The 24,020-nt window shown below is 47.4% G+C and overlaps 2 protein-coding genes across 3 annotated transcripts in view; one reads left to right on the forward strand and one right to left on the reverse strand.

Moving 5' to 3' along the window:
* The window catches only part of MFSD4B (major facilitator superfamily domain containing 4B), a 399,121-nt gene that overhangs the window by 22,598 nt on the left and 352,503 nt on the right, over nucleotides 1-24,020 (forward strand). The gene's annotated exons all lie outside the window — the stretch shown is intronic.
* Nucleotides 1-24,020, reverse strand: part of REV3L (REV3 like, DNA directed polymerase zeta catalytic subunit) — a 251,159-nt gene that overhangs the window by 4,905 nt on the left and 222,234 nt on the right. Inside the window, exons 28-31 of the mRNA XM_084623458.1 lie at nucleotides 18,627-18,764; nucleotides 15,518-15,708; nucleotides 14,215-14,461; nucleotides 10,666-10,875 (exon numbers count right to left, since the gene is read on the reverse strand). Coding sequence (XP_084479584.1) covers nucleotides 10,666-10,875; nucleotides 14,215-14,461; nucleotides 15,518-15,708; nucleotides 18,627-18,764 — 786 coding nt within the window. The remainder of the gene's footprint in view (nucleotides 1-10,665; nucleotides 10,876-14,214; nucleotides 14,462-15,517; nucleotides 15,709-18,626; nucleotides 18,765-24,020) is intronic.

Consider the following 24,020-nt stretch of genomic DNA (forward strand, 5'->3'; position numbering starts at 1 on the left):
TTTTTCCTGAGTTACCTGTGCAGACGCCATACCACGGCAAGCATGGAGCCCGCTCAGCTCACTGTCACCGTATGTCTCCTGGGTGCTGGCAGATGTGGTACTGCATTGCTAAATTTGTAAAATTATATTTTGCCATCAGGGCTCAGTAACTGGCTACCCTGAACTGCAGAGACGCTGAGGAGTAGCTCTTGTGGTCCAGAAGGTCCAGTCTCTTTATCAGATGGCATTGAGCCGGGTCAGTGTTGCTTATTCCATTCATTAAGGGCCTCAACAACCAAGAAGTTGGGTGTAGGGTGGGAGAAAAAATACCCCAAGCCTTTAGGTGGGATGTAGTATTTTTTGTCAATCCACTTACACCTATGCACTACAGTAGCTGAAATTTGCTATACTATTCGTATTGGGGACAACAGAGCATTATCAATTTTGCCCTGGCGGTATGTCTGAAGGATGTCTAACAGGGAATGGTGGGGTTCTTGTATCTCCTCCAATTAAATTTGTAAGGTCTTTGCTATATGTTTCATAAGGTCATGAAAGGCATGGCATCACCAGCGTAAGACAGTGGGGGAGGCATGACAGTCTCATCTGGTAAGGCGGATCTGTGGGAAGAGATGGTTACTTACTGTAACTGGTGGTTCTTTGAGACGTGGTCCTTATCTAGACTCCAAATGTAGGCGTGCATGCGCGCCATGCACTGTAACTTTTCATAGTAGCGTCTGTTGACCCGTGTGAATATTTTGCGTTAGCCACTTGGCACATTCGAGGCTTTAAGAGACTGTGCAGATCGACACCACTCCAGTTCCCTCTTACCAGGCAGCAGCAGAGCCTGGAGCAGAGGGGATGGAGAGTGGGATTGGAATCCAGATAGGGACCACACATCTCGAAGAACCTCCAGTTACAGTAAGTAACCTTCTCCTCTTTGAGTGATGGTCCCTATGTGGATTCCAAACATGGGAGAACAGAAAGCCGTACTCAGTGTGGAGGGCACAAAGGCTCTCCAGAAGTTACAGTCTGAAGGATAGCTTGGCCAACAGCTGCATCTGTGGCAGGAGCAAGGGCATAATGGTCGATAAAGGTTGGGATGGAGGACCAAGTGGCTGCCCGGCAAGTGTCCTCCCAGGGAATGTATGCAAGGAAAGCCAACAAGGCGGCATGAGCCTGCATGGAGTGGGCTATGACCCAGGGCGGGGGGGAGGGGATTCCAGAGAGTGCATAACGGTCTGCAGTGGGAGAGACGTTGCAAGGAAAGAGCACGGTTGTGACAGTTGTCGGCGATGGTGACGAAGAGACTAGGAGAAGTGTGGAAGGTACGGATGCACTGGAGGTAAAAGGCTAGTGCCTAATGTACATCGGGGGAGTGCAGCATGCAGTCCCTGATGGAGGCGTGTGGTTTAGGATAGATGATAGGTAAGTGTACGCACTGGTTGAGGTAGAACGAGGAGATGACTTTGGTAAGGAATTTGGGGTGAAGGTATAGGGAGACAATGAAGGGCGGGTCCGCCATCATGGCCGCCAATTCGCTGATGTGTCATGCAGAGGTGATGGCGACCAAGAAGATTGTCTTCATGGAGGTGGACAAGGGAGCAGGTCACCAGGGATTCAAAGGGTGGCTTAGTGAGGATGGAGAGAAAAAGATTGAGGTTCCAGGCGGGGGTAGGTTTCCACACCGAGGGAAAAGCATTGAGGAGACTGCGGAGGAAGTGGGTGGTAGTTGGATGCGTGAAAATGGAGAACCCATTTACAGGTGGAAGGAAGGCACTGAGTGTCACCAGGTGGATGCAAATGGAGGAGTGAGCGAGGCTTGAGCGACTGAGATGGAGAAGGTAATCCAGGAGAACTGGAATGGAGACAGAGTCTGGGGAAAGGTTGTGACGGTACACCCAGGGACTAAAGCAGCGCTACTTGGCGTGGTAGCAAGTACGGGTAAGATGGGCATCTACTGTGCATGCGGACATCACATATAGGGGCAGAACATGCAGCATCTATGCACAAGCCCCATCCGAATAGCAGGCTGTGGAGACGACAGTTAGAGAGGGCTGGGGTTGGGGTATTCGACGTGGCCATGGGCTTGTGTAAGGAGATCAGGGAGCAGGGGAAGGCGAATCAGGGAATGAGCAGAGGTATGAAGGAGGTCTGGAAACTAATACTGGCGGGGCCAAGCAGGGGCCACAAGAAGTACCATTTCCTGATTCCCGACAGATTTTGTGCAGGACCCGGGGGAGCAGGGGAATGGGCAGGAAGGTGTAATGGAGCTTGTTGATACAGGGAATGAAAAGGGCATCTCCCTGTAAGCTGGACTGAAGGCTCCCCCGGATCAGAAGAGGGGAAGTTTGTGATTGGTCACTGTGGTGAAGAGGTCCCTTTGAGGCATGCCCCACTAGCAAAAGATGGAGGGGAATGTGGGGTTGTGGAGTTCCCACTCATGATTCGCATGGACAGAGTGATTGAGCTGGTCTGCAAGGGAGTTGTTCATACTGGGAAGAGGTACAGCATGGAGGGAGATGTCGTGCCAGAGGCACCAGTTCCAAAGGAGGATGGCCTCTATGCAGAGGGACCGGCTCCACCCTGCTTGACATAGATGACAGACACCATGTTGTTGGATAACACTTAAGACACAGCAGTCATGGAGTAGTGGCAGAAATGCCTGGCAAGCAAAGTGGATGGCACGTGATCTTGCCCCAACTATGGGTGAACAGGGCAAGACAACTGCCAAAAGTAATCGGTAGTGGAATCAGAAGAATGGAGTAGGGTTCATGGTTCTTTGGAAAGAGTCAAAAGTTTTGCCTGGGGGTTCATTGCAAAAGGGAAGATGTGGCCAAGATAGAGGCAGTGGAATGTCGTGGATGTTGTGAGCGAGGATGGAAGCGAGAGCGCTCAGGTTGGTGCTGTGGATAGGGCTGATAAGGATGTGTGGGGAGGGAGTCGGAAAGACAACTGGTGCTGCCTTCGGGAAACCGCTGGACTGCAGCCAGGAGTCATGATGGAGGACTAGTCCGGAAGCCAATGAGCAGAAGGCAGTATCAGCAGAATCAACCGTGGCTTGCAGGGCCACCTTGGCGACTAATTTGCCCTCCTCCACGAGGCGTTGGAAATCCTGATGCTTATCAGGGGCCAGGAAGGCTTGGAAGTCTGCAATCTTAGTATAGGAAAGAAAGTCGTATTTTGCCAGAATGGTAACTGGCAATGCGAAACTGGAAGCCCGCAGAGGAACTTCTTAGCTTCCTGGTCTGGGAGTGGGGTGGGTGGAACGAAGAGGTTGATGGAGGGCACGTTCCGTGGCAGCCTGGACCACCAAGGAATTTGGAGGAGGGTGGAACAACAAGAAGTTCATACCCTTAGCTGGCACAAAATATCTACACTCAGTCTGTTTTGGAGTGGGGGGTGCAGGAGGCTGGAGAGTGCCAAACTGCTTGCACCAGGTGGAAGATGGCATCGTGTATTGGCAAGGTGGTGTGGGAGGGTCCAGGGGGCTTCAGAATGTCCAAGAACTGATTGTGGGGTCCTGTACACCTTCCACAGGGAGGTTGAGGGCAGTGGTCATGCGGCAGAGAAGGTCCTGTTACTGGGCATGGTTATCCAGAGGAGAAAGGAAAGGTGGAATGTACGCATCATCAGGCGATGAAGAAATGCCAGTAGGGACAAAGGGAATCAATGGTGCCGGCGGTACGGAGGGTGCTAGGAGAGCTGAAACGTAGCGGGGATCCTCATAGACGAAGGGAAGATCGACGGGAGGTGAAGACAGGTGGTGGTGCAGCCATGAAGAGAGTCTGCGGCTGCAGTACGGGTCACCAGTATGGCCAAGAGTAGGGGTTGCCAGGCATTAGCAGTCCCTGCAGGTAGGCAAGCCACAGATTGGTCACTGGGCCATAGTGAGACAGATAGGGTTGGCAGCAGGGATCTGGCTTGTAGGAGCAGGCTGGCGAGAAGTCTGGGTCCTGTTTGGAGGACCAGTCAGACTCTGAAAATGGATCCAGTAGGGGCAGGGCTGCCAGTGCCGGCAGAGACATTGGTGTGAGGTGGAACAACGGAGGGTGGTCCACACACGGGAGGTTCCATGGCCGGAGATGGAGGATCGAGAACCTGTGGTGTGGAATGCTGAGGGGAGGCAGCGAAAGGCAGCAGTAGTTCGACTGTTGGTGTTAGGGGGGACAAGTATCCTGGAGTGCATGGGACCAGGTGGTCCCAGTGGTGTGGATGGCACCAGAGGTGACAGTGGCTGGGCGGAAGCCTCGGAGTCAATGCGCGACTTCTCACCAAACTTGGTGCAGCTTGGGAAAGGCCAGGAGAATCACCTACCGTTGGTGCCAGTTGGCTTTCCAATGGATCTGCTGGTGCCAGATCTGAAGCGGTATGTGGTCACATCACTTCCATGAGGAATGTAGGGAGATGAAGCTCCTTGAGCTTCCAAGTTCGGGACAGAAAAGATGGGCAGATGGAGCAGGGAGCAGTAATATGGGCTTCGCCCAAGCAGTAAAAGGCAACACTGGTGCTCGGCGCTTACAGAGAAGGAGCAAGGGCATGAAACAGTACTTAAAACTGGCTTGCCTGGGCATAGTTCCTGGGCTGGGGGAGAGAGAGTCCTGCAAGGGAAAAAGTCCAAAGGGTAACAACTAGCTAAAAAATGGACAACTAACTACAACTATTAAAAAGAACTATGTACAAGGCAAAAAGGTGAAAAACGCGGTACTTCTAGCAAGGTAGGAGCATCGAGGAACAGGAGTTCCGACTCTGGCCCTGTGGCAGTAAGGGGGAACTGAAGCAGCATCGACCCATGCAGCCTCCTAAAGCTTCAGACACGCCACGTGGCTGATGGATGATATATATGTGGGTCAGTGGACACTACTATGAACAGTTCTGGCTCTGGTGCATAGCACGCATGTGCACCCACATTTGGAATCCACATGGGACCATCACTCAAAGAAGGTCTCTCTTCTTCCTCAGTTTGCTCTTGCTCCTCTGTAATGTTCTCTGTGGAGCAAGACTCAAAGGCAGTGGGTGTTGCTCCTGACATGCCTTCTTATTAGATGGGATCCTGTAGAACTGTTTGCCATAAAAGGCCCATGGGTTCCAATAAGCCCACTGATGGGCATAAGTGAAGGAGACAGGGTCCCAAGGTCTTTGCCAGGGTTGCCAGGTGTCTTTCCTGCTGGGATTTTCCTCTTCAGGATGTCCTTCAAGGAAGTGAGGCTGGAAGGTGGAGGAATCTTGTACAAACACCTTGGAAACCTCCCATATCTACTGGAGGAGCAAGTGGTGCTGGTACCATGGTCAAGTTGGTACCAGGGCCCAAAAGGCATCTTGTAATTGCATCGGTACCAGAGGTTGGTAGTTGGATGGCTGGTGGGCTGAAGGATATTGCATTGGTACTGATTAGAAATGTCTCTCTGTACCCTCAAAAAGTTTGTGTGAGGCTGGTGACAGTGTTTGTATTAGAGGACAAGTCACCTCTTAAGGTGGTAGGATCAGAGGGTAAGCAAGCTCTAGGAAGTGAGTTGGTACCAGCAGAGTGTGTCCCTCAGTACCCCTCAGTAACGGTAATTCAGGCTCTCGTGGGATTCCAAGGTCCTCATGGAACAGACCCTGGACAGTACCGGTGACCCTGGATAGGGACCTTCAAGAGGCAGTATGTCAGGTAGTACTGGAGATGGTACTGAAGTGTGATCGATGTGCTCTTCATGTTTGGCTACAGAAGATGGTACCAATGACAATTTCGGGTTGGCTCTGAAGTCCTTGTGTATTGAAGGGACTGGATCTGGGGTCCGTGCCACTCTATATCATTTACCTAATGTTTTCTCAGTATGTGGTGGGTGTGATAAATGAAGTGGGGGTGAGGGGGTAGCTCCCTTTTATGGACACTGACAGTGGTGTGACAGAATATACTCATGTGTCCACACCAATGTTCCCTCAATTTTTTTCCATCCTTGTGTGAAATAAATTTTGTTATGTGCACCGAGGTATGTGCGGATGTGCGCCACGAGTAGAAACAAAGAACCTAGATATAATATTTATTTTTAAAAAGTTAAATAGGGATAATTACTCCAGCAAGGACAGGTTAGGCATTTTAGAACTCACTACTCAAAGAATTAAATTTAAGTGTAAGAGAAATAAAAATTATGAAATGCATAGACCAGTCAAAACATTAAAATAACACACTTTGAAGGAATAAAATTACAGAGAATGTATGTGCATTGCAGGAAGTACCAAGAAGTAACAACAACAATACAAGTATGTGTTGGGAGGCGAGTGTGACACAGAGATGGTGTGTGTGTGTGACACACAAACAGTGTGTGTGCTGGCTGCTGGGAACATTTCTGAGAGATGCCCTGCGCGGTCTCTAAGATACTCACTGAAAGCTCTCCTGCTCTGTCCTGAGCCCTGGTCTCTCTCCTTCCCCGCTCTGCGGAGATGGGGTACGTGGGCGGCGGGGAAGGGGAAGAGTGTGTGTGTGAGAGACTGTGTGAGGTGGCTGCTGGGGAAATCTCAGAAACAGTGCACTGTCTCTTTAAGAAAGGCACTCAGTCACTCCCCCTTCCAAGCAGCAGCTCCCCTGCTCTGTGGAGATGGAGTACAGGGGCGGGGGACACCCTGATATCAGCACCCTCCTCCCTCCCACCCCAGGTCCCGGGAGCAGCTGCAGGATAGCACAATGTGCACGGCGGGGCACCTGAACACATGCTGCTGGCTGTCTGCGCTCTTCTAATCGGCTGGGCGGCACTTAAATCTCTCCTGCGCGGCTGCTCAAGCGCGCAGCTTCAGGGAACATGGGTCCACACCCCACACACCATTGTGATAATCTTTGTACAAAGTATGCTTTGTGAGGTATCATTTGAACACTCAATTTTCTGGTCATTATTGTCCTAATAAAATATGTGTGGCAACATTGTGTATGAAGTTATAAGATTCCACTGCATTGCGTTATTAACGCATGTTTTAAACTGAAGTTGACAAAGAGGCCGTCTCAAACAAAGGAGGAATCTTGTACAAACACCTTGGAAACCTCCCATATCTACTGGAGGAGCAAGTGGTGCCGGTACTGCGGTCTCTGTGTACGCTCTACTTAATTTGAATGTAAGCAGTAAACAGAGTCATCAACTAGGAAGGGAAACAAAGGAAGTTCAAACAGGTCAGGAAAAAGCAGCAGGGAAAATCTTTCCATATAGCCTCTGTCTCCTGAATCTCAGATAGAAGTATTTTTCTAGAGGGGGCCTGACACTATAAAAAGGTGGTACAAACACACAAAGGCACCCCCCTATCTCTCCCTGCCCATCACGTTCACTGCCCCCAAAGCAACAAAGGAAGCATTTGTTGAACTTTGGGAGAAGGGGTCCTGACCTAAGAAGTCTAGTCAGTCAGACTGCTGAAAGCATATGGTGAGAAACTTTGCTTGAATTTGATAGCGTTTGTTAAGTTAGGCACCAATAGCATTTTAACTTTCTTTTCTTGTAACCATTTCTGCCTTTTATGTCTCATTACTTGTATTAATTAAAATCTCTCATGAACTTGTTTGAGCTAATCCAATGTGTTTAAATTGAAGTGTCTGGGAAAGTCTATTTGGGATGGCAAGCAGTGTGCATATTATTTCTATTAAATTAACAACAGATTTTATATAAAGTTGCATTGGCCAGAAAGGCAGGACATACATTTCTGGGGTGAAAGCTAAGACTGGGAGTGTGTTGGGGTCACCTGGCTGTATAACAGAGGCTGGTAAGAGCCAAGATGTGGCTGGCTGGCTGCAGCAGACATGCAGACCTAGCTGGGAGTGACTTGCATGCTGGAGGCTACAGCAGGAAAGCATTGTAAAGGGCACCCTAGGTTAGAGGGAAGAAGTGACACAACTACTCTTTAGTAGGACTGCACCCTGGTATGTCACAGCATGGTCTTCGTAGCCAGTGCTGTGGTCTCCATACCAGTGGGGATGGGAGCCTCAGCGGTACCTTTATGAGGATGCGTTTTTCTTCTTTCATCCCATTCCGGAGAAAGAGGTCCTTTCTTCTTTGAGGGCCTCGATCAGGGTAGTCAATAGGCAGACCGTGTGCCAAATCCGGACCGCCAGATGCTTTTGAAGAGGCCCTGAAATCTTTTTATTTACTTATCATCATTATTCTTATTTTTTTATTATTATTATTTTCTCTGGAGTCTGGTCCTTGACCAAGAAATTTAGACCTTGACCAAAAAATAACTGATCAACTCTTGGCCTAGATGATTCAGGAGGGCCCCCTGAATGTATGATTTATGCTTACTGTCACAACAGACACAGTTGTTGGGGCTCTCTGAGCAGCTGGATCCAAAGGTTAGGTGGGTGAATTGGATCCTGCAGCTCTCAGAGATCACTCCATCCACAGGAGTTTAGTCTGTCCTGCCTCAATTTCTTACATCTGCTTCTAAAACCTGAACAGATCTTACATTTGGAGGGGACAAGTGTCTCTCCCACTCAGCGGAGGAAGCTTGAATGACTGTTACTGTGGGGGAAAGACCTATGGCAGGTCCGGCAGGGTTTGAAGCCCAGGGAGTTATACATAACCTGTTCCTGAGGCTGTGGATCAAAGCCCAAGAAAACAAAAGGGCCCAGAGCAGGCAAAGGAAGAAAGGAAAGGGAACTGCCCCCCTCCCCAAACACAAATTGTGCTAAATAACAAAAACAAAAACCCCCAAACAAATCCCCCCTCCAAAAAATAACACTCCCCCCCCAATAAACAAATAAGCAAGATAGGTAGCAAGCTGTTGGACACCGTGATGCTCCATCTCAAGCTGCAGGTGGTTGAGAAGGAACTGGAGTGGTGGTGGGTCTGCCCCTCCCTATATACTCTGTTACCAGAGCATAAAGTGACTAGGGCACAGGCATGGACCCATGGACACTGCTGCTGAAAATCTCCAATTAAGAGTGCCTGGGTGTGTGAACATCCAGGCATGGAGCACCCATGGAGAAACTACTTGACAAAGTGGGTTTTACATGGCATTCGGAAAGCTCTGAGATTTGTGATCATTCTGGGAATGAGCTGCACATTCATGGGCTAGTCTCTGAGGAAGCTCTGCCTCCCCCCCAAACCTAACCCTCCAGATCAGAAGTCCCATTGTTCCAGTCAAGTAATGCTCACACAGGGTGAAACGGCCCTGAGGAAGTTTGAGTGAATCCCATAGTGAGCTTTGATGATGACTGAATCTTGACTTTGAACAAGCTTTCACTAGGAACTCAGTGAAGACAACGTAGCACTAGAGTGACGCATTCTTGGCAGCATGTGCTGCTGGTATGCAGGCTGCTGAATGCTAAACCAATCAGACTTTAAACAGTCAGCAATTATATTGATCTCTGATCTCAACCCTACGGGATGTTAACTGTCAGACTCCCTCTTCCCCCATTCTGTGCCCTCTGATCTATGGCAAAGATCCTGATGACACAGGGCAGCAACAGTAGAGTTGATTTTGTAATGGACACTGCTGCTGCTGACAAGCTAAAGCTGCCACTGCCACCATACACGTATTTCATTATCCCTTTTTGAAACAGAAACATAGCTGTTCCGTTATAAAACCATAACTCGTTAACAAACAGCTCAGGGACTCCAAACCATTCTCAAAATATATAATTCCCCCATTACAGCTCTGTGCACTGCTCTTAAATCCCAGTGCCAGAACAGATCAAAAAATATATAAATTACACTCTGCATTGCTTTGATAAGTTAGACAGACTGGAACTACCTGCTTTACTGAACGTACCAACAAACTGAATGTTTAGTTTCATCCAAGAACCTTTACCTTGAGATTTAAATTAAGCGACACAGTCTCATTGGGATATAGGAGATTTTTGTGACACTTTCCCATTATTTCTAAATAGGAAGATGATGATTAGTGCCCCCCACAGATTTACTTAGAGCAAGGGTCGTCAACCTGCGATGGACAGAACCCCGGGCCGGCAGCAGGCTGAGCAGGGCCGGCGGCCGGGACCCTGGCTGGCAGGGGCTGGCGGATGGAACCCCAGACCGGCAGTGGGCTGAGTGGCTCAGTCCGCTGCCGGTCTGGGGTTCCGTCTGCTGCCCCCACTGCCGGTCTGGGGTTCCGTCTGCCGGCCACTGGCATGCGAAGCCTTAAATTACAGTAAATAAATGAAGACTTGGCACGCCACTTCTCAAAGCTTGCCATCCCCTGACTTAGACCCTTTCCATATCCCTGTCAGCCTCAGGTATGTATTGTTTTTCTGAGACACAAACACTTCTTGTTGCAATTTGAAGTAAAACTGGAACTTAATCAGTTATTTTGGCATAAAATGCCTGTGTTTTGGATGGGTTTCCATAACTTTTGCCATTTTCACCACAAAAAAAATCTAACATTCATGATCTTTTGCTGAGACACAAACATCTTCTTGTTCTAAGCATTTTCTTCAGAGTTGTGCATTACTCTAGTGCCAGATGCTATATAAAAACATTAGACAAAGACACAAATACAGGAAGATAGAATCTGGTATGATGCATCTGGATTATGCTTTCTGTTTCAGTTTGGTTTCAGAACTACTGAGTATTTTAATATTAAGAGGGCACCCACTAAAATGTTGCCCTGTGATCTCCTTTACCCTCAAGGAAAAAGTTCAGCCACTTTTCAAGTTAATTCTGCCTCTCTGTATTGTGGGCAGCTGACTAATTGGTCAATGACAAAATGCTGTGTCTGCTTTATTCCTACCTTGACCAGTTGTTCCTGCTTACGCTCCAACTCTCGGATTTCTTGGTTGAGAATCACTGCCACATGCTGTGGCTGGCTTCTGCATTTACTACAGATCCCACGCTGTGTCAGTTCATCACACACAGGACAGTGTAAGGTAGTGAAATATTGGGAGATGGTGACTTTTCGGCCTTCCAGATCGGTGCGGGCATTGGAGGCAGCTCTCTGGATCTATAAAAAAAAGTTTAAGAGATGAGGAGCTCTTAAGTCGGCTGCTATATTTATGTCTGAGTCATTCATCAGATTTTTAAGGTGTATAAATTTAACAGGATCTGCAGAGCTTGGGCTCATGTGTTAGTTATTAACAAGAACTAAGTCTCTTCATCTGAAGTGTATGATTTATGCCTAAGTGCTTCAATGTGTGTTAAGCTACATATACAGAGACCACCCATGCACTGTGAGCTGTTTCACAGCCAAGCTCAGCATGAGGCAGCAGCAGAAAGAATCAGTAACAGAATTACATGCTAGACATATTCCTAGACAGGAGGAACTCATCTCGCCAAACTACGTTCACAAATCGGTTTAGCTGGTATCCTGCAAAGGTTCTTCTTCGGTGCTGGTCTAACTCATTTCTGAGTACGCCCATGACTGCAGTTTCAATTGTTCTCATTTCACATAATAGAAACAGGGAAATTTTAGGCCCCAAATGTAACACAATGAACAGAAGTTAACAATTTTTTCCTCTTCTGAGTTCCACCTCTCTTCCACCAAGTTTAGTTTCCAAGTACTAATGTAATTCCCTGTCACATGCTTTTCATGTCCATTCACTGGTGATTTTAGCCCAAACACCCAGGGATACATTAAGAAGAAACAGGCTCTAGGATCCACCAAAATGCCAGGTTGACTCTTAAATATTAGGGTTGCCATCCAATTCCTGGCAGAGTCTTCCACCTAGTCTTCTTCCCCATGTCCTGGACAGACTTTTCCTCCTACTGTTGCCCTCACCCCAGACAGACTTTTATTGAGCTTGGCCCTCGCCTCCTCCCCTCACTACATACACATACCTCTCCCCTCTCAGGGTACTTCACCCAGCTCTGCAGCCTTGAAGAAAGTAAGCACTATGCACACAAGGCTAACCTGCACTGCCTCTGTCTCCTCTCATCTAACTGCTGCCACAAAACTTTCCTTGAGCTTTTAATCCATCACTATGGCGACAGGGAGCTTTTGAGAGCTGTGTTGTCCAGTATTCAATAGGGTGGGACTCTGGGAGGCAGAGTGTACAGATGATCCTTGTAGTGAGTGTACCAAAAAGCCAGTCGGGAACATTGTTTACCACATGGTAGGAGAAACTAGAACATACTGAAAAAAAAAGGGGAATTTGGAGTTTTCTGGTGATGGCAGGGTCTGAGCTCTAGGGTACACAACAAAGGTGTAAAATGCACCAGGGTTCCACAGAAGGGTGAAGAGCAGCCAGTTGTTATAAGAATGAAGAACCTCCCCTCTACCCAGAGACAGCACCATGAAAGGGACAAGTTTTCCAGGGACTTGGCATTGTGGCACCACGAGTTCTACTGGAGCAATCTGTTGAAGGTATTAGCTTGTGTAAATCTCACAGTAGATTAATCAGGACATTGGAAAGAAGCAGAAGTGAAAGTACAACTTGTATGGACATTATTAGCATAAAAACAAAACTCTAGAACATTTTTAATAATGATTCTATTGAGTGACAATTAAACAATACAACACATTACGATAGAGGGGTGCTGGTCAATCCATAGTTAAGGGCAAAGCTAATTTTTTGTATAAGCACAATTTTTTTACCCTCCTTATATTCAGCAAAAACAAAACAATCCACCCAACTTTTCACTTACTACATCTCAACCCAGAGTAGATTTCCCCCCCCGAATATTCCTGGGCAAATCACAGAGTTTCAGAGACATCAGGGTTTAAAATTTCCTGTCATTCGCTTTTAAATATTTTCCTCCTATTTTTGGTGCGTATCTCTCCTAAACATATTGATGTAGAAATATAAACTTTGCTTTTCCAAGATGGCCAGATAAGTACATGGGCCTTTCATAGGTTTTGAGTAGATGCATGCAGGTATTAGAGAGAAAATTAAAGGGTGAATGCAAATGCAAAACTAGATACATATCCAGATATGTTAACAAAGAACACATGTAGTATGTACTAAGGCAGAGGCGGGCAAACTATGGCCCGCGGGCCACATCCGGCCTGCGGGAACCTCCTGCCCATGAGGCTAGTCCCCGGCCCCTCCCCTACTCTTCCATGTACCCCGCAGCCTCAGCTCACTGTGCCATCGGCGCAATGCTCTGGGCGGAGGGGCTGCGAGCTCTTGCCGGGCAGCGCAGCTGCAGAGACATGGCCTGACCCGGTGCTCTGTGCTGTGCCGTGGCGTGGCTAGCTCCAGCCAGGCAGCACGGTTGCCTGTCCTGGTGCTCTGGGCGGCGCGGCTGAAGCGCCGCCAGCCACTGGTGCTCCAGGCAGCGTATTAAGGGGGCAGGGAGCGGGGGGGTTGGATAGAGGGCAGGGGAGTTTGGGGTGGTGGGGTCAGGGGGTGTGGATAGGGGTCGGGGAGGTCAGAGGGCGGGGAACAGGGGGGTTGAATAGGGGCAGGGGTCCCGGGGGCGGGTCAGGAAGGAGGGGGGGTTGGATGGGATTGGAGAGGGCAGTCAGGGGCAGGGGTTCTGGGGGAAGTTAGGGAGAAAGGGTGGTTGGTTGGGGCAGGGGTCCCGGGGGGGGCAGTCAGGAATGAGAGGAGGGGTTGGATGGGGCAGTGGGGAGCAGTCAGGGGCGTGGGGGTCTGGGGGCAGTCAGGGGACAGGGAGAGGTGGATGGGGCAGGGGTCCTGGGGGGCAGTCAGGAGACAGGGAGTGGGGGGTTGGGTGAGGGGCAGGGGCCAGGCCACGCCTGGCTGTTTGAGGAGGCACAGCCTCCCCTAACCGGCCCTCCATACAATTTTGGAAACCCGATGTAGCACTCAGGCCAAAAAGTTTGCCCGTCCCTGTACTAAGAGCTAGTCTACACTGGCAACGTTAAAGTGCTACTGTGGCAGCACTTTAACGTGCCTTGTCTGGTCATGGTGCAGCATGGGGAGACAGCTCTCTCAGCGCGCTAAAGAAACCACCTCCATGGGGAGCCTAGCTCCCAGTGCTGGGGCACTGTTTACACTGGCACTTTACAGCACTGCAACTTGCTGCGCTCAGGGGTGTGTTTTTTCACACCCTTGAACGAGAAAGTTGCAGCGCTGTTAATTGCCAGTGTAGACAAGCCCTTAGCTTCTTTTGAATTAATTTTGGAAGAGGCCAGGAAACACAGCTGATGATATGGATAGGCCCAACCTTGAGTACAAGAGCTGCACGGGAAACTAATTTTACTAAGTGAAAGAACTGCAGAGGGTTTAGTGATTTAATTTATACACTCAGGCACCAAATTATTACCTCATAAAATAACTCAGCCCTGCTGTTACCTCACATACAACTCTTTGTTTAAAAAAGAGTAATCAAATTCAACGACTACCCAAATACACTAAGTGTTATCTGACACGCTTACCCTTGGCAATTCATGATACCAGCTGAAAACATCTATGCCAATTAGTGAGAAAATTCTAGCCAGGGGTGGAAGAATTTGTTTGGTGATGTAGTATGTGGCATTCAGCCTCAGGTTGGTATCTTGTAGGACTTCAATGGGCCGCCTCACCAGTTGTATCAGAGGCAATCCTGGCATGCCATACACAATGATATAGGGTACTCTTTCCCCAACTCGAGGCTCAGAACGACGGTCATATGCAAGCATCCTCCTGTTTAAAAAAAAAAAAAAAAGTCCTCACAATGTATCTTAAAATTAAATACTTGCAAGTGAAACAAATAGGTATTTAAATCACGGTATCCAAACTTGACCCAACTGAAGGTCATATCGACAGCTCTCCCGAAGCCTGAGTTCTGCACCTAACAAGCATAAAAAGGAGCATGCTGCAAGCTGTCTTGACCTTTAAGACATAGGTATGTTCCACATGGAATACAGGTCGTAGAAAACGATGCTCCATCTTGATCCAAACAGCCCAGCCTCCAGAAGTAACAGGAGGGTGGCCACAGGTCATATTTGGTTTACAGGTCACCTTTTGACTAACCCTAAGTTAAAGGAACACTTTATAAAAGAGCAGCCACTACATTCAAATAAGCACAAATGACCAGAGTACAAATGATTTTATATTCTTGAGCTAAGAGCAGGGTTTGTTTTTTGGTATCCATTTTATTTTACTAGGAAAAATATGGCCATAAGTTTAAGAAATTTTGTACTGAATATAAGGAAAAATTCAAGGGATGGCAAAATATGTTGAACTGGTTCATATGCAGCTGACCTTCTATTGTCAAAAAAATCAGTATGGTGAAGTACACGCTAATAACAAGCAGGACTGCTGTTTAGTATCACGAACTATGGCAGAAGAGAGGCTTAATAGTATTAAAATAAGAGAATCCACTAACAACATTTTTTCTACAAAATTAATCTACTGCCAGTGAGAGGCGTCAAATGACCTCTGAGATTGAAGTCCTTTATACACAGAACAGTCAGTAACAGCATAGGTTTCGCTACACTGCCTTGACAGTAGGCCTTGTTCTTGACCTTGAGTGATAATCTCTAGTAGTAAGGAAGAAACTGGGTTTCCATTATTATTCAATCCTTGATCCGTCTTCTGAGACACCCAACTAGGGCTAGTACTAACGGCTATGTTAGTCTGTGATGTAGACATACGCTCTCTAAGAAGCGGGCTGAGAACCACAACCAGAAGCACAAAAGATTAAGGAAACAGGTGTCTGATAAATCCACGATTAGCACTTTTAGGCTTCTCATTTACCTTGTGATTTCTAGTGCTGGTACACAGGCTCCAGGTCTGTAAGCAGAACTCCCTCTGTATTCCTTTGCAAAGATGAAATCTTGCATGCTGGCTTTGCCTTCTAATAATTTCATGCATTGATTCTGAACATACTGTTTGATCTGACTTATGTCACGTGTTTCAAATAGCAGCTTGATAGAACGCTCAAGTATCTTCAAAACAAAGGAGAGATGTGAAAAATCTGGCTTCTTGTTCAACATTAGTAAAAGGAGTTTAAGTTTATATAAGAAATATTTTATAATATATATTCAGTATAAATTCAAAAACATACGTTTAAAAAAAAAGTACCAATTTTTGTTTTTCTCTAAGAAACCCCTGAGTATCTTCCATCTCTTTAATTTTATTTTACAAAGCAAACAAACCTTAAAAAGAGCACTGTAGATGAAATTTATATGACAAACGCCACTACACTATATAGAAAGATTTTTCTTAATTTTGAAATAGAACATTACATATGACACCTTTCAGTATTCTCCTCCACTCTTCAAAGGTGCTAAATAAATGCACCATATGAGCAGCTGTTTCTCAGTTTATTTGAGGTTAACAATATTTTGCATACTACTTTTTACTTTCTCGCAACACATATTTTTCTAATGAAAGACTGATCCATCACTTACAGAGTCATTAGCAAGGAGGATGTTGTGGGAACAGAACATAAAAAATAACTGACGTTTTGGCCTTCAGCAAAAGTAGGTCAGCAGAAAGATGAACAAAAATGTTCACAGGGTGCTAGACGACATTACAAGTATTCTGTTGGAAGGGGCTACATAAAACATAATTGTTTCCATTCTAGCACCCCATTTTTAGTCACTCAACTTTTTGGCATTTTCACCTTTCAGGCTCACATTTTCCATGCCTCATCTCTGCCTGAAGGTGGTTTTTTTTTTCCAACAGTTGAAGAGTTTTTGAGTTTGGATAGAGTGAAAAAGATATTCTCCCACTTCAAAAATATTCTTGCCATCTTTTTCTGAATAGCTCTACTGAAAAAACAGCTTGGGTTAAAAGATAAAATATGGCACAGAAATAGCCCTTATTGAGGAGGGTGCTTTTCCTTGTTTCAAAGGAAATTGGTTTTGATTTGACTGAGTATGAGTAGCTGATTCTTTTTTTAAAAAACAAATGGAAAATAGACAGCTAAGAAAGGACACCCTCAACATGAATTCTTGGCTAAACTAGCTGTGTAGTGAGAAGTGTGGTAGAATGGCTACTATTTGGCAGGGACACCAGAGGGTGGTAGAATCCCCCATGAACACCCTGAAAGGTGCAAAGCATTTGAGAGAGGCTCCTGATCACCTTAAAGGGGAGAAGTTCCAAGGACAGCCTTCTGCAAACATTGTAAGGACCTGAGGGAAGGATCATATGTGCTCTAATGAGTGAATACAATGAAAAGTTTTGCTTAGTTTAAGGCAGGGGTCAGCAACCTACAGCACACAAGCCGATTTTTAATGGCACACTGCTGCCTGCTGAGTCCCAGTCACCGGCCCTGCTCAGCCCGCTGCTGAACCCAGGCTGGGACCCTGGCAGGCAGCAGCGTGCCATTAAAAATCCTGTCCGCCCCGGCAGGCTCTTCTCTGCTCCCCTGGGCAGGGTGAAGAAGCTTGGTGCTGCCGGCTGCTGCTGCACAGCAAGGAAGTTCCCCCCTCCCCCGCCTCTTCCCCCAGCGTGCTGGGTTCCTACCCCTCCTCCTCTCCCTCCCGATCAGCTGATGGTCCTTGCAAGGGACGGGGAGAAGCTGCTCTGAGAAGCTGCTCCGGAGAAGAGGTGGGGACGGGGCCTTGGGGAAGGGGGGTGGAATCAGGGCATATCCCCTCCAGCCCCCTTCCATGAGCCCTGCACCTCCCCACATACCCTCCCAGCCCTCTGTCCTGACCCCTGCACCCCCTCCCAGCCCTCTGCCCTGACCCCTGCACCCCCCTCACACACCCCATGCCCTGACTCCAGCTCCCCCCACATACCCAGCCCCCACTCACTCCATGCCCTGACTCTTGCACCCCCCACATTCCCACCGCCACCCTGAGCACCAGATGGGAGCTCCTGCACCCACCACACATTCCCACCTGCACCCCTTGCACCAAATGGGAGCTGCCCAGGTAAGCAATCCACACCCAAACCTCCTGCCCCAACCCTGAGCCCCCTCCCTCATTCTAGCTCCTGGCCAGACCCTTCACCCCAACCCCCAGCCTGCTCCTTCATCCCCCACCCTGTGCTCAGCACACTCCCACCCTCATCTCAGTGCAGATAGAGGAAGAGAATGGGCTAGAACCAGGGAGAAGGTAGGTACCCACTCTATGTGGGCAGGGCTGGGATCCCAGACTGGCAGCAGGGCCAGCAGCCGGGACCCTGGCTGGCAGGAGCCGGTGGACGGAACCCCAGACCGGCAGTGGGCTAAGCAGCTCAGGAGCTGCTCAGCCCACTGCCAATCTGGGGTCCCAGCCGCTGGCCCTGCTCAGCCTGCTGCCAGTCTGGGGGTTCTGGCTGCCAGCCCCTTGCCAGCCGGGGTCCCTGCTGCAGACCCCGCTCAGCCTGCTGCCGGCCTAGGTGAACGGAACTCCAGGACGGCAGCAGGCTGAGCAGGCCGGCGGCGTAAGATCAGCATTTTAATTTAATTTTAAATGAAGCTTCTTAAACATTTTGAAAACCTTGTTTACTTTACATACGACAATAGTTTAGTTATATAATATACAGACTTATAGAGAGAGACCTTCTAAAAAACCATTAAAATGTATTACTGGCACGGGAAACCTTAAATTAAAGTGTATAAATGAAGACCTGGCACACCACTTCTGAAAGGTTGCCGACCCCTGGTTTAAGGTGTTGAAGGATTGGGTGCTGGTATGGTGGGCTGTGGCAGTGTCCTATAAAACCATGTAGCAGTCCACAGTTCAGTTCAGAAATCCCGGTCTTGCACTACTCATGCCAGAAATAATGGAGAAAACCCCAAAGAACAGAGACAGATCTTGTCTCCAGAGTTAGAATTTTTATGGGGGCATGTATTGACATGATTTTTAAGGACTGCAGTGGAACAACATACCGTATTTGTAAAACTTGAAAGAATTTGAGTGTATTTTACCTTGGATACAGCAGGACAAGAATCTCTTCGAACGGTCTCTATGCCTTTTGCATCAAATACTGGGTCTTTTTGATCCAGTGTTTCATACATGTATCCCACATACCTCTTCTTGGTTTGCAAGACACATGGCAAATACACCTGTAGTGTTAAAAACAGGTAGCCTCTTTATACTGTTATTCACTGGCAGCATAACAGGATTGCATGTTTAGAGGTTTTTCTAAGGAAATGTTAATTTTGACTTTTTTACCTTTTGTTTCCTCACAAACACAAATAAAAAGTTAAAGGAACATTAAAGGTCCACAGGAAAAATGTAGGTTCAGACCGTCATTCCACACTTAACTCACCTTATATTCTATCTAGATATTGTCACATGTGATATGCAAACTGAGGATCCTGTAATATTCAGGCACACAAAGTCACATACAGTCTAACAGTGACAGCCATCATTCTGAATTCTCTTGCCATTCTAGCCATAAAGAAAGGTTACTTGCCTTACAGTAACTGAAGTTCTTTGAGATGCGTGGGCCCGATGGGTATTCCATTGTGAGGTGCTGAGACTGGAAGATTTTTCATTAGCAGTATCTTTTGGTCTGTGCTTGTGCCCTACACCTCCTCATGCCCCAAACCAAGGGCGTAAAGGGAAGCGCAGACTGCCTGCCTCTCCAGTTCCTTCTCTACTGTAAATCACCTTAGGAAAGGAGCCGAAGGAGAGGGGAAGATGGGTGGGCAGTGGAATACACATAGGAACCACACATCTCCCAAGAACTCCAGCTACTCTACAAGTTAAGTAATCTTCCTTTCTTCAACTGATGTGTATTCCGCTGTGGGTAATTCACAAGCAGTACTCACAGAGAAGGGGAGTGCACAGACCGCATGGATGTTGTAGTGAAGGATGCATCTGATGTGGGAGAAAAGTCTAGTAAAGCTATGCATAGAACCCCACATTGCAGCTCTACAGATCTCCAGGAGGTGAACAGCCTGAATAAAAGCCAGGGAGATAGCTTCTGCTCTGGTCAAGTGGGCCCTCACACCTTGAGGGACAGAGTTTCTGTAAGCTCATAGTAAAGTGGGATGCAACCCGAAATCCATTGAGAAAGTTTCTGTGAAAAGATTGCTTTCCCCTTCATCCACTCAGCAATGGAAAGGAATAGTTCGATTTCCCAAAGGGTTTTGTCCCTGCAGGTAGAAAGCTAAGCTAAGGCTCGATGGCTATCCAGAAAATGGAGCTTCCTGTCTTCTCTGGTGATATAAGGCGTTTGGTAGAAAAAAGGTACGTATCTGATCTGATTATAGTGGAATTCTGATGGAAACTTTGGAATGAACTTCGGGTGTAACCTCCAGAAAACCTTACTCTTATGGAAGACCATGTAGGGCAGTTCTGCCGTAAGGGCCTCAAACTCACCTACTCTTCTGGCAGAGGTGACTGCTGTCACGAAGGCACCTTCATAAACAGATGGAGAAGGGAGCATGAGGCTAGAGCAGGGGTTCTCAAACTTCATTGCTCCGCGACCCCCTTCTGACAAGAAAAATTACTACACGACTCCAGGAGGGGGTACTGAAGCCTTAGTCCACCTGATTCCCATTGACCCGTGTTGGGGAGCCAAAGTCAAAGCCTGAGCCCTACTGCCCTGGACTGGGAAGGTGTCAAAGCCGAAGGCCAAGGGCTTCACCCCAGCCAGAGGGCCTGTAAACCTGAGCCCTGCCGCCCAGGGCTGAATCCCTCAGGCTTTAGCCCAGGGTGGTGGGACTTGGGCATCATCCCTGAGCCCCAGCAAGTCTAAGCCAGCCCTGGAAACCCCATTAAAATGGGGTCACAACTTTGGGGTCTTGACCCACAGTTTGAGAACCGCTGGGCTAGAGGTTTGAATAGAGTATTCACGAGAGCTGACAATACTAGACGGAGATCCTAAGTTAGCATTGATTTTAGTACCAGAGGAAAGGCCTCTGGCAAGGCCTTTCAAAAATTTCACAGTTGTAGGGTGCGTGAAGAACAGTTTCCCACTGGAGCATGGAAGGGATTAATTGCTGGCAAATGTACACACAGCAAGCTAAGAGTTAGACTCAACTTCTTTAGAGAAAGGAGTAGTCCAAGATGGTAGGGATTCTCATGAGTCCTCTAAAGGTATCTAATGACTTTAGCACCAAAGGAAAATCCACTTTGTAGCATAACATTCCCTCAGAGATTTTTGTGCTATAACTGAGGATGGAGTATATCATCTACAAACATGTCCTTTCTAGGTTTGTCATACATCCAAATACCAAATAGATAGAGGTATGCTGGATTGGGATTGGTGGTCTTTTATTGACCTGAGTCAATAAGTTCAGATATAGCTGGATGCATGGCTGTGAGGCCATCTGCACAATGCTGGTGAACCAAAACTACTTCTGCCACCAGGATAACTGACAGTTTGTCCTGCTTGATTTCCCTCGTGGTAAGAGGGGAATGGGTGGGGAAACTTATATTAGTGGCTCTGACCACTCTACTAGGAATGGGTCCCCGAGCTGCTTGGGAACAGTAGGTTGGGTATTTCTTGTTCTCTTGGGACATGAAGAAATCCTCACTGCTGGAAAATACAATGCAACATCACATTGTGACGTTTCTACTCAGTCTCTGTAGAAGTGCTACTGAGGCTGTCCACCAAGGTGTGCATTGCTCCTGGGAGATGCACTGCCAAGAGGGTGATATGGTGTTGCATACACTAATTCCAGAGTCTGATCTCCTCCGTGCAAAGGAGCAGACTTGATCCTCCCAGTTTGTAGCTGTAGTATACTGTAGTCATATTGTCTGACATAACCTGAATGTGTACAGCATGGATGAAAAGCAGGAAACTTCATGTACTCCTTACTATGCATTGATTTGAAGCTTGGATTCTAGTTGGGTCCTAGAACCTGAACCACATTTTTGTCCGATGTGCTACAGCCCAGTAGGGAAGCACCCATAATTAACCTCTTCGTGGATGGAACGGGAAACACAGGGAACCCCAATGAATACAACTTCTTTGTTTCACCCACCAGTTGAAAGATGCCAGAACACTGTGGGGAATCAAGACTCTCCTGTCTGGACTGCCTCTGCTTGGATTGTAACCAAGCGTGAAGGCCCTGAAGATGGAACCTTGCAGAGGGTGTCACATAGGTAAAGGAAGACATGTGATCTAGTAGGACCACACTATTGTCTGAGGGCTCAATCAAAGCTGGTTGATGAGGTCCCTCAGAGCTTGGAATCTGACCCAGGGCAAGTATGCTTTGGTTGTAATTGAATCCAAAGTTACTACAATAAAGTTTATAGTTTGCATGGGTACTAACGTGGACTTTTCTAGGTTTACTTGGAGTCCTAAGCATTGAAGGAGGCTGAAAGGGAAAGGACCACCGACTGTCCTAGTATGACCGACATATGGGCAGCTAGTCATCAAAGTAGGGAAATATTGGGGTGCCATGGTGACACAGGTATGCCACCACCATGGATGGCACCTTTGTGAAAAACCCTCAGGGCTGTCAAGAGACAGAAGGGAAGCACTTTGCCTTGATAATTGGTCTAGGCCCACTGTAAAGTGCAGGAATCTCCTGCTCACTGAGTGAATGTCTATGTGGAAATGAGCATCTGTCAAATGAAGAGCTGCAAACCAGTCATCTTTGTTTAGAGAGGAGATTATTGAGGCCAGGGTGATCATTCTGAATTTTGAACAGCATATGAAGATATTCAATTGTCTGAGATCCAGACTAGGTTTCCAGCCTCCTTTCTTTTTAGGGATGAATAAATATCTTGAATAAAAGCCCCCCCCCATGCTATAGTGTGAGTAGGGAGTCTGCACCTCCTGTCTGAGAGTCCTTTCGTGACCCCTCATGACATGGGTCTTTCAAGAGGGACAGGGGGATGGGGTTTTTTTTTTTTTTTTTTTGAAAGGGATGTACAAAAATTCTATTGTATAGCCATTGTTGATGATCTCTGGAACCCATCTGTCTGATGTAATATGATGCCACACTGGGGAGAAATGGGCCAGATGGCCACCGAATGGAGTATGGGTGTTGGGGGAACTGGTTGGCGGCTCTCAAGGATCCCATCAAAAATGTCTTTGTGGGAGCCTGGGACTGGGAAGAGTACAATGGAGGGATGTTCTGTCTGTTGCATTGCACTCTCTGGCACTTTCTGGGAGGCTCAGAGGCACCCTGGTGGTAACAGGGTTGAGGAGCAAGATGTTGTTTGCATGGAGGCAGTTTGGAGTATTTTCTCTGAGGTGCTGGAGTGTATATATCTAAGAAGTGGAGACTTGCACAAGAGTCCTTACGGGTGTGTAGTGACTTATCCATTTTTGTCACTGAATAGGTTGTTGCTCTCTAAGAGGAGGTTCTCCACAGGAGCTTGAACTTCCTTTGGAAACCCAGAGGATTGAAACCACGAAGCTCGTCTTGTGATGATCAAAGTTGCCACGGAATGAGAAACTGTGTCCTCAACTGAAGCTTGCAGGGATAATCTATCTATCAACTTACCCTTGTTGATGATGGCCTGGAATTGTGGTCTAAATTCCTGGGGTAGTTTGTCAGTGAATACAGAAAAATTATAATGAATACAATCATATTTAGACACCAAGGACTGAGAATTCACAAAGTGGAAACGTACGCTAGCTGAGGTGAAATTCTTTCTTCTGAAGAGGTTCATGTTTTAGCATCCTTGTCAGAGGGAGCAGACCTAGGCTGGTGCAGTCTCTTATGTTCAGTGATGGCCTGACATACTAGGGAGTTCAGGGCGCGAAAACAAGTATTCTACCCCTTTAGACAGGACAAAGTACTTCTTCCCCCATCCTTTTTGGAATGGGGAGCAAAAGTAGGTAGCGGATGCCAGATTATTTTGGTCAGCTCTAATATGGCCTCATTGATTGGAAGTGCCACCTTGCTAGGACCTGCAGTGTGGAGGATATTCAGCAACTTGTGAATGATGTCTTGAACTTCCAGGAGAAACTGCAGTGCACCTGTGATTCTCCTCAGGAGGTCATGAAACTGTGTATAGTTTCTGGATGGCGATGGTGAGGCCACTGCAACTGCATTGTCAGGAGATGAGGACAAAAGTGCAGCAGAAACGAGTAGGTCCATTTGCTCAGGTTGTTCTTCCGCCTCATAGTGCTCCTAAGAGGGTTGGAGGTTCTCTTCTATGAGGTGACCTCTGTCTGAACTCCTTCTCTGATCCCCTGAAATTGGGAGGTCTCAAATGCAGATCCTGGGAACCCTAAAAGGGCCAGTGAGATGGATCATATGGATAAGGTGGTGCTCCCTAGGGGGAAGGGTACTATTGGTCCTGAGCCAGGCAGTGTGTTCTATGGGAGTACGAAGATGCCTAGGAAATTATGGAACCTTTGTCGGGGCTGATCTCATGTCATAGTATAGTCAGTGAAGCCACTGACT

The sequence above is a fragment of the Lepidochelys olivacea genome, assembly GCF_965140295.1.
Source record: "Lepidochelys olivacea isolate rLepOli2 genome assembly, chromosome: 3".
Taxonomy (NCBI): domain Eukaryota; kingdom Metazoa; phylum Chordata; order Testudines; family Cheloniidae; genus Lepidochelys; species Lepidochelys olivacea.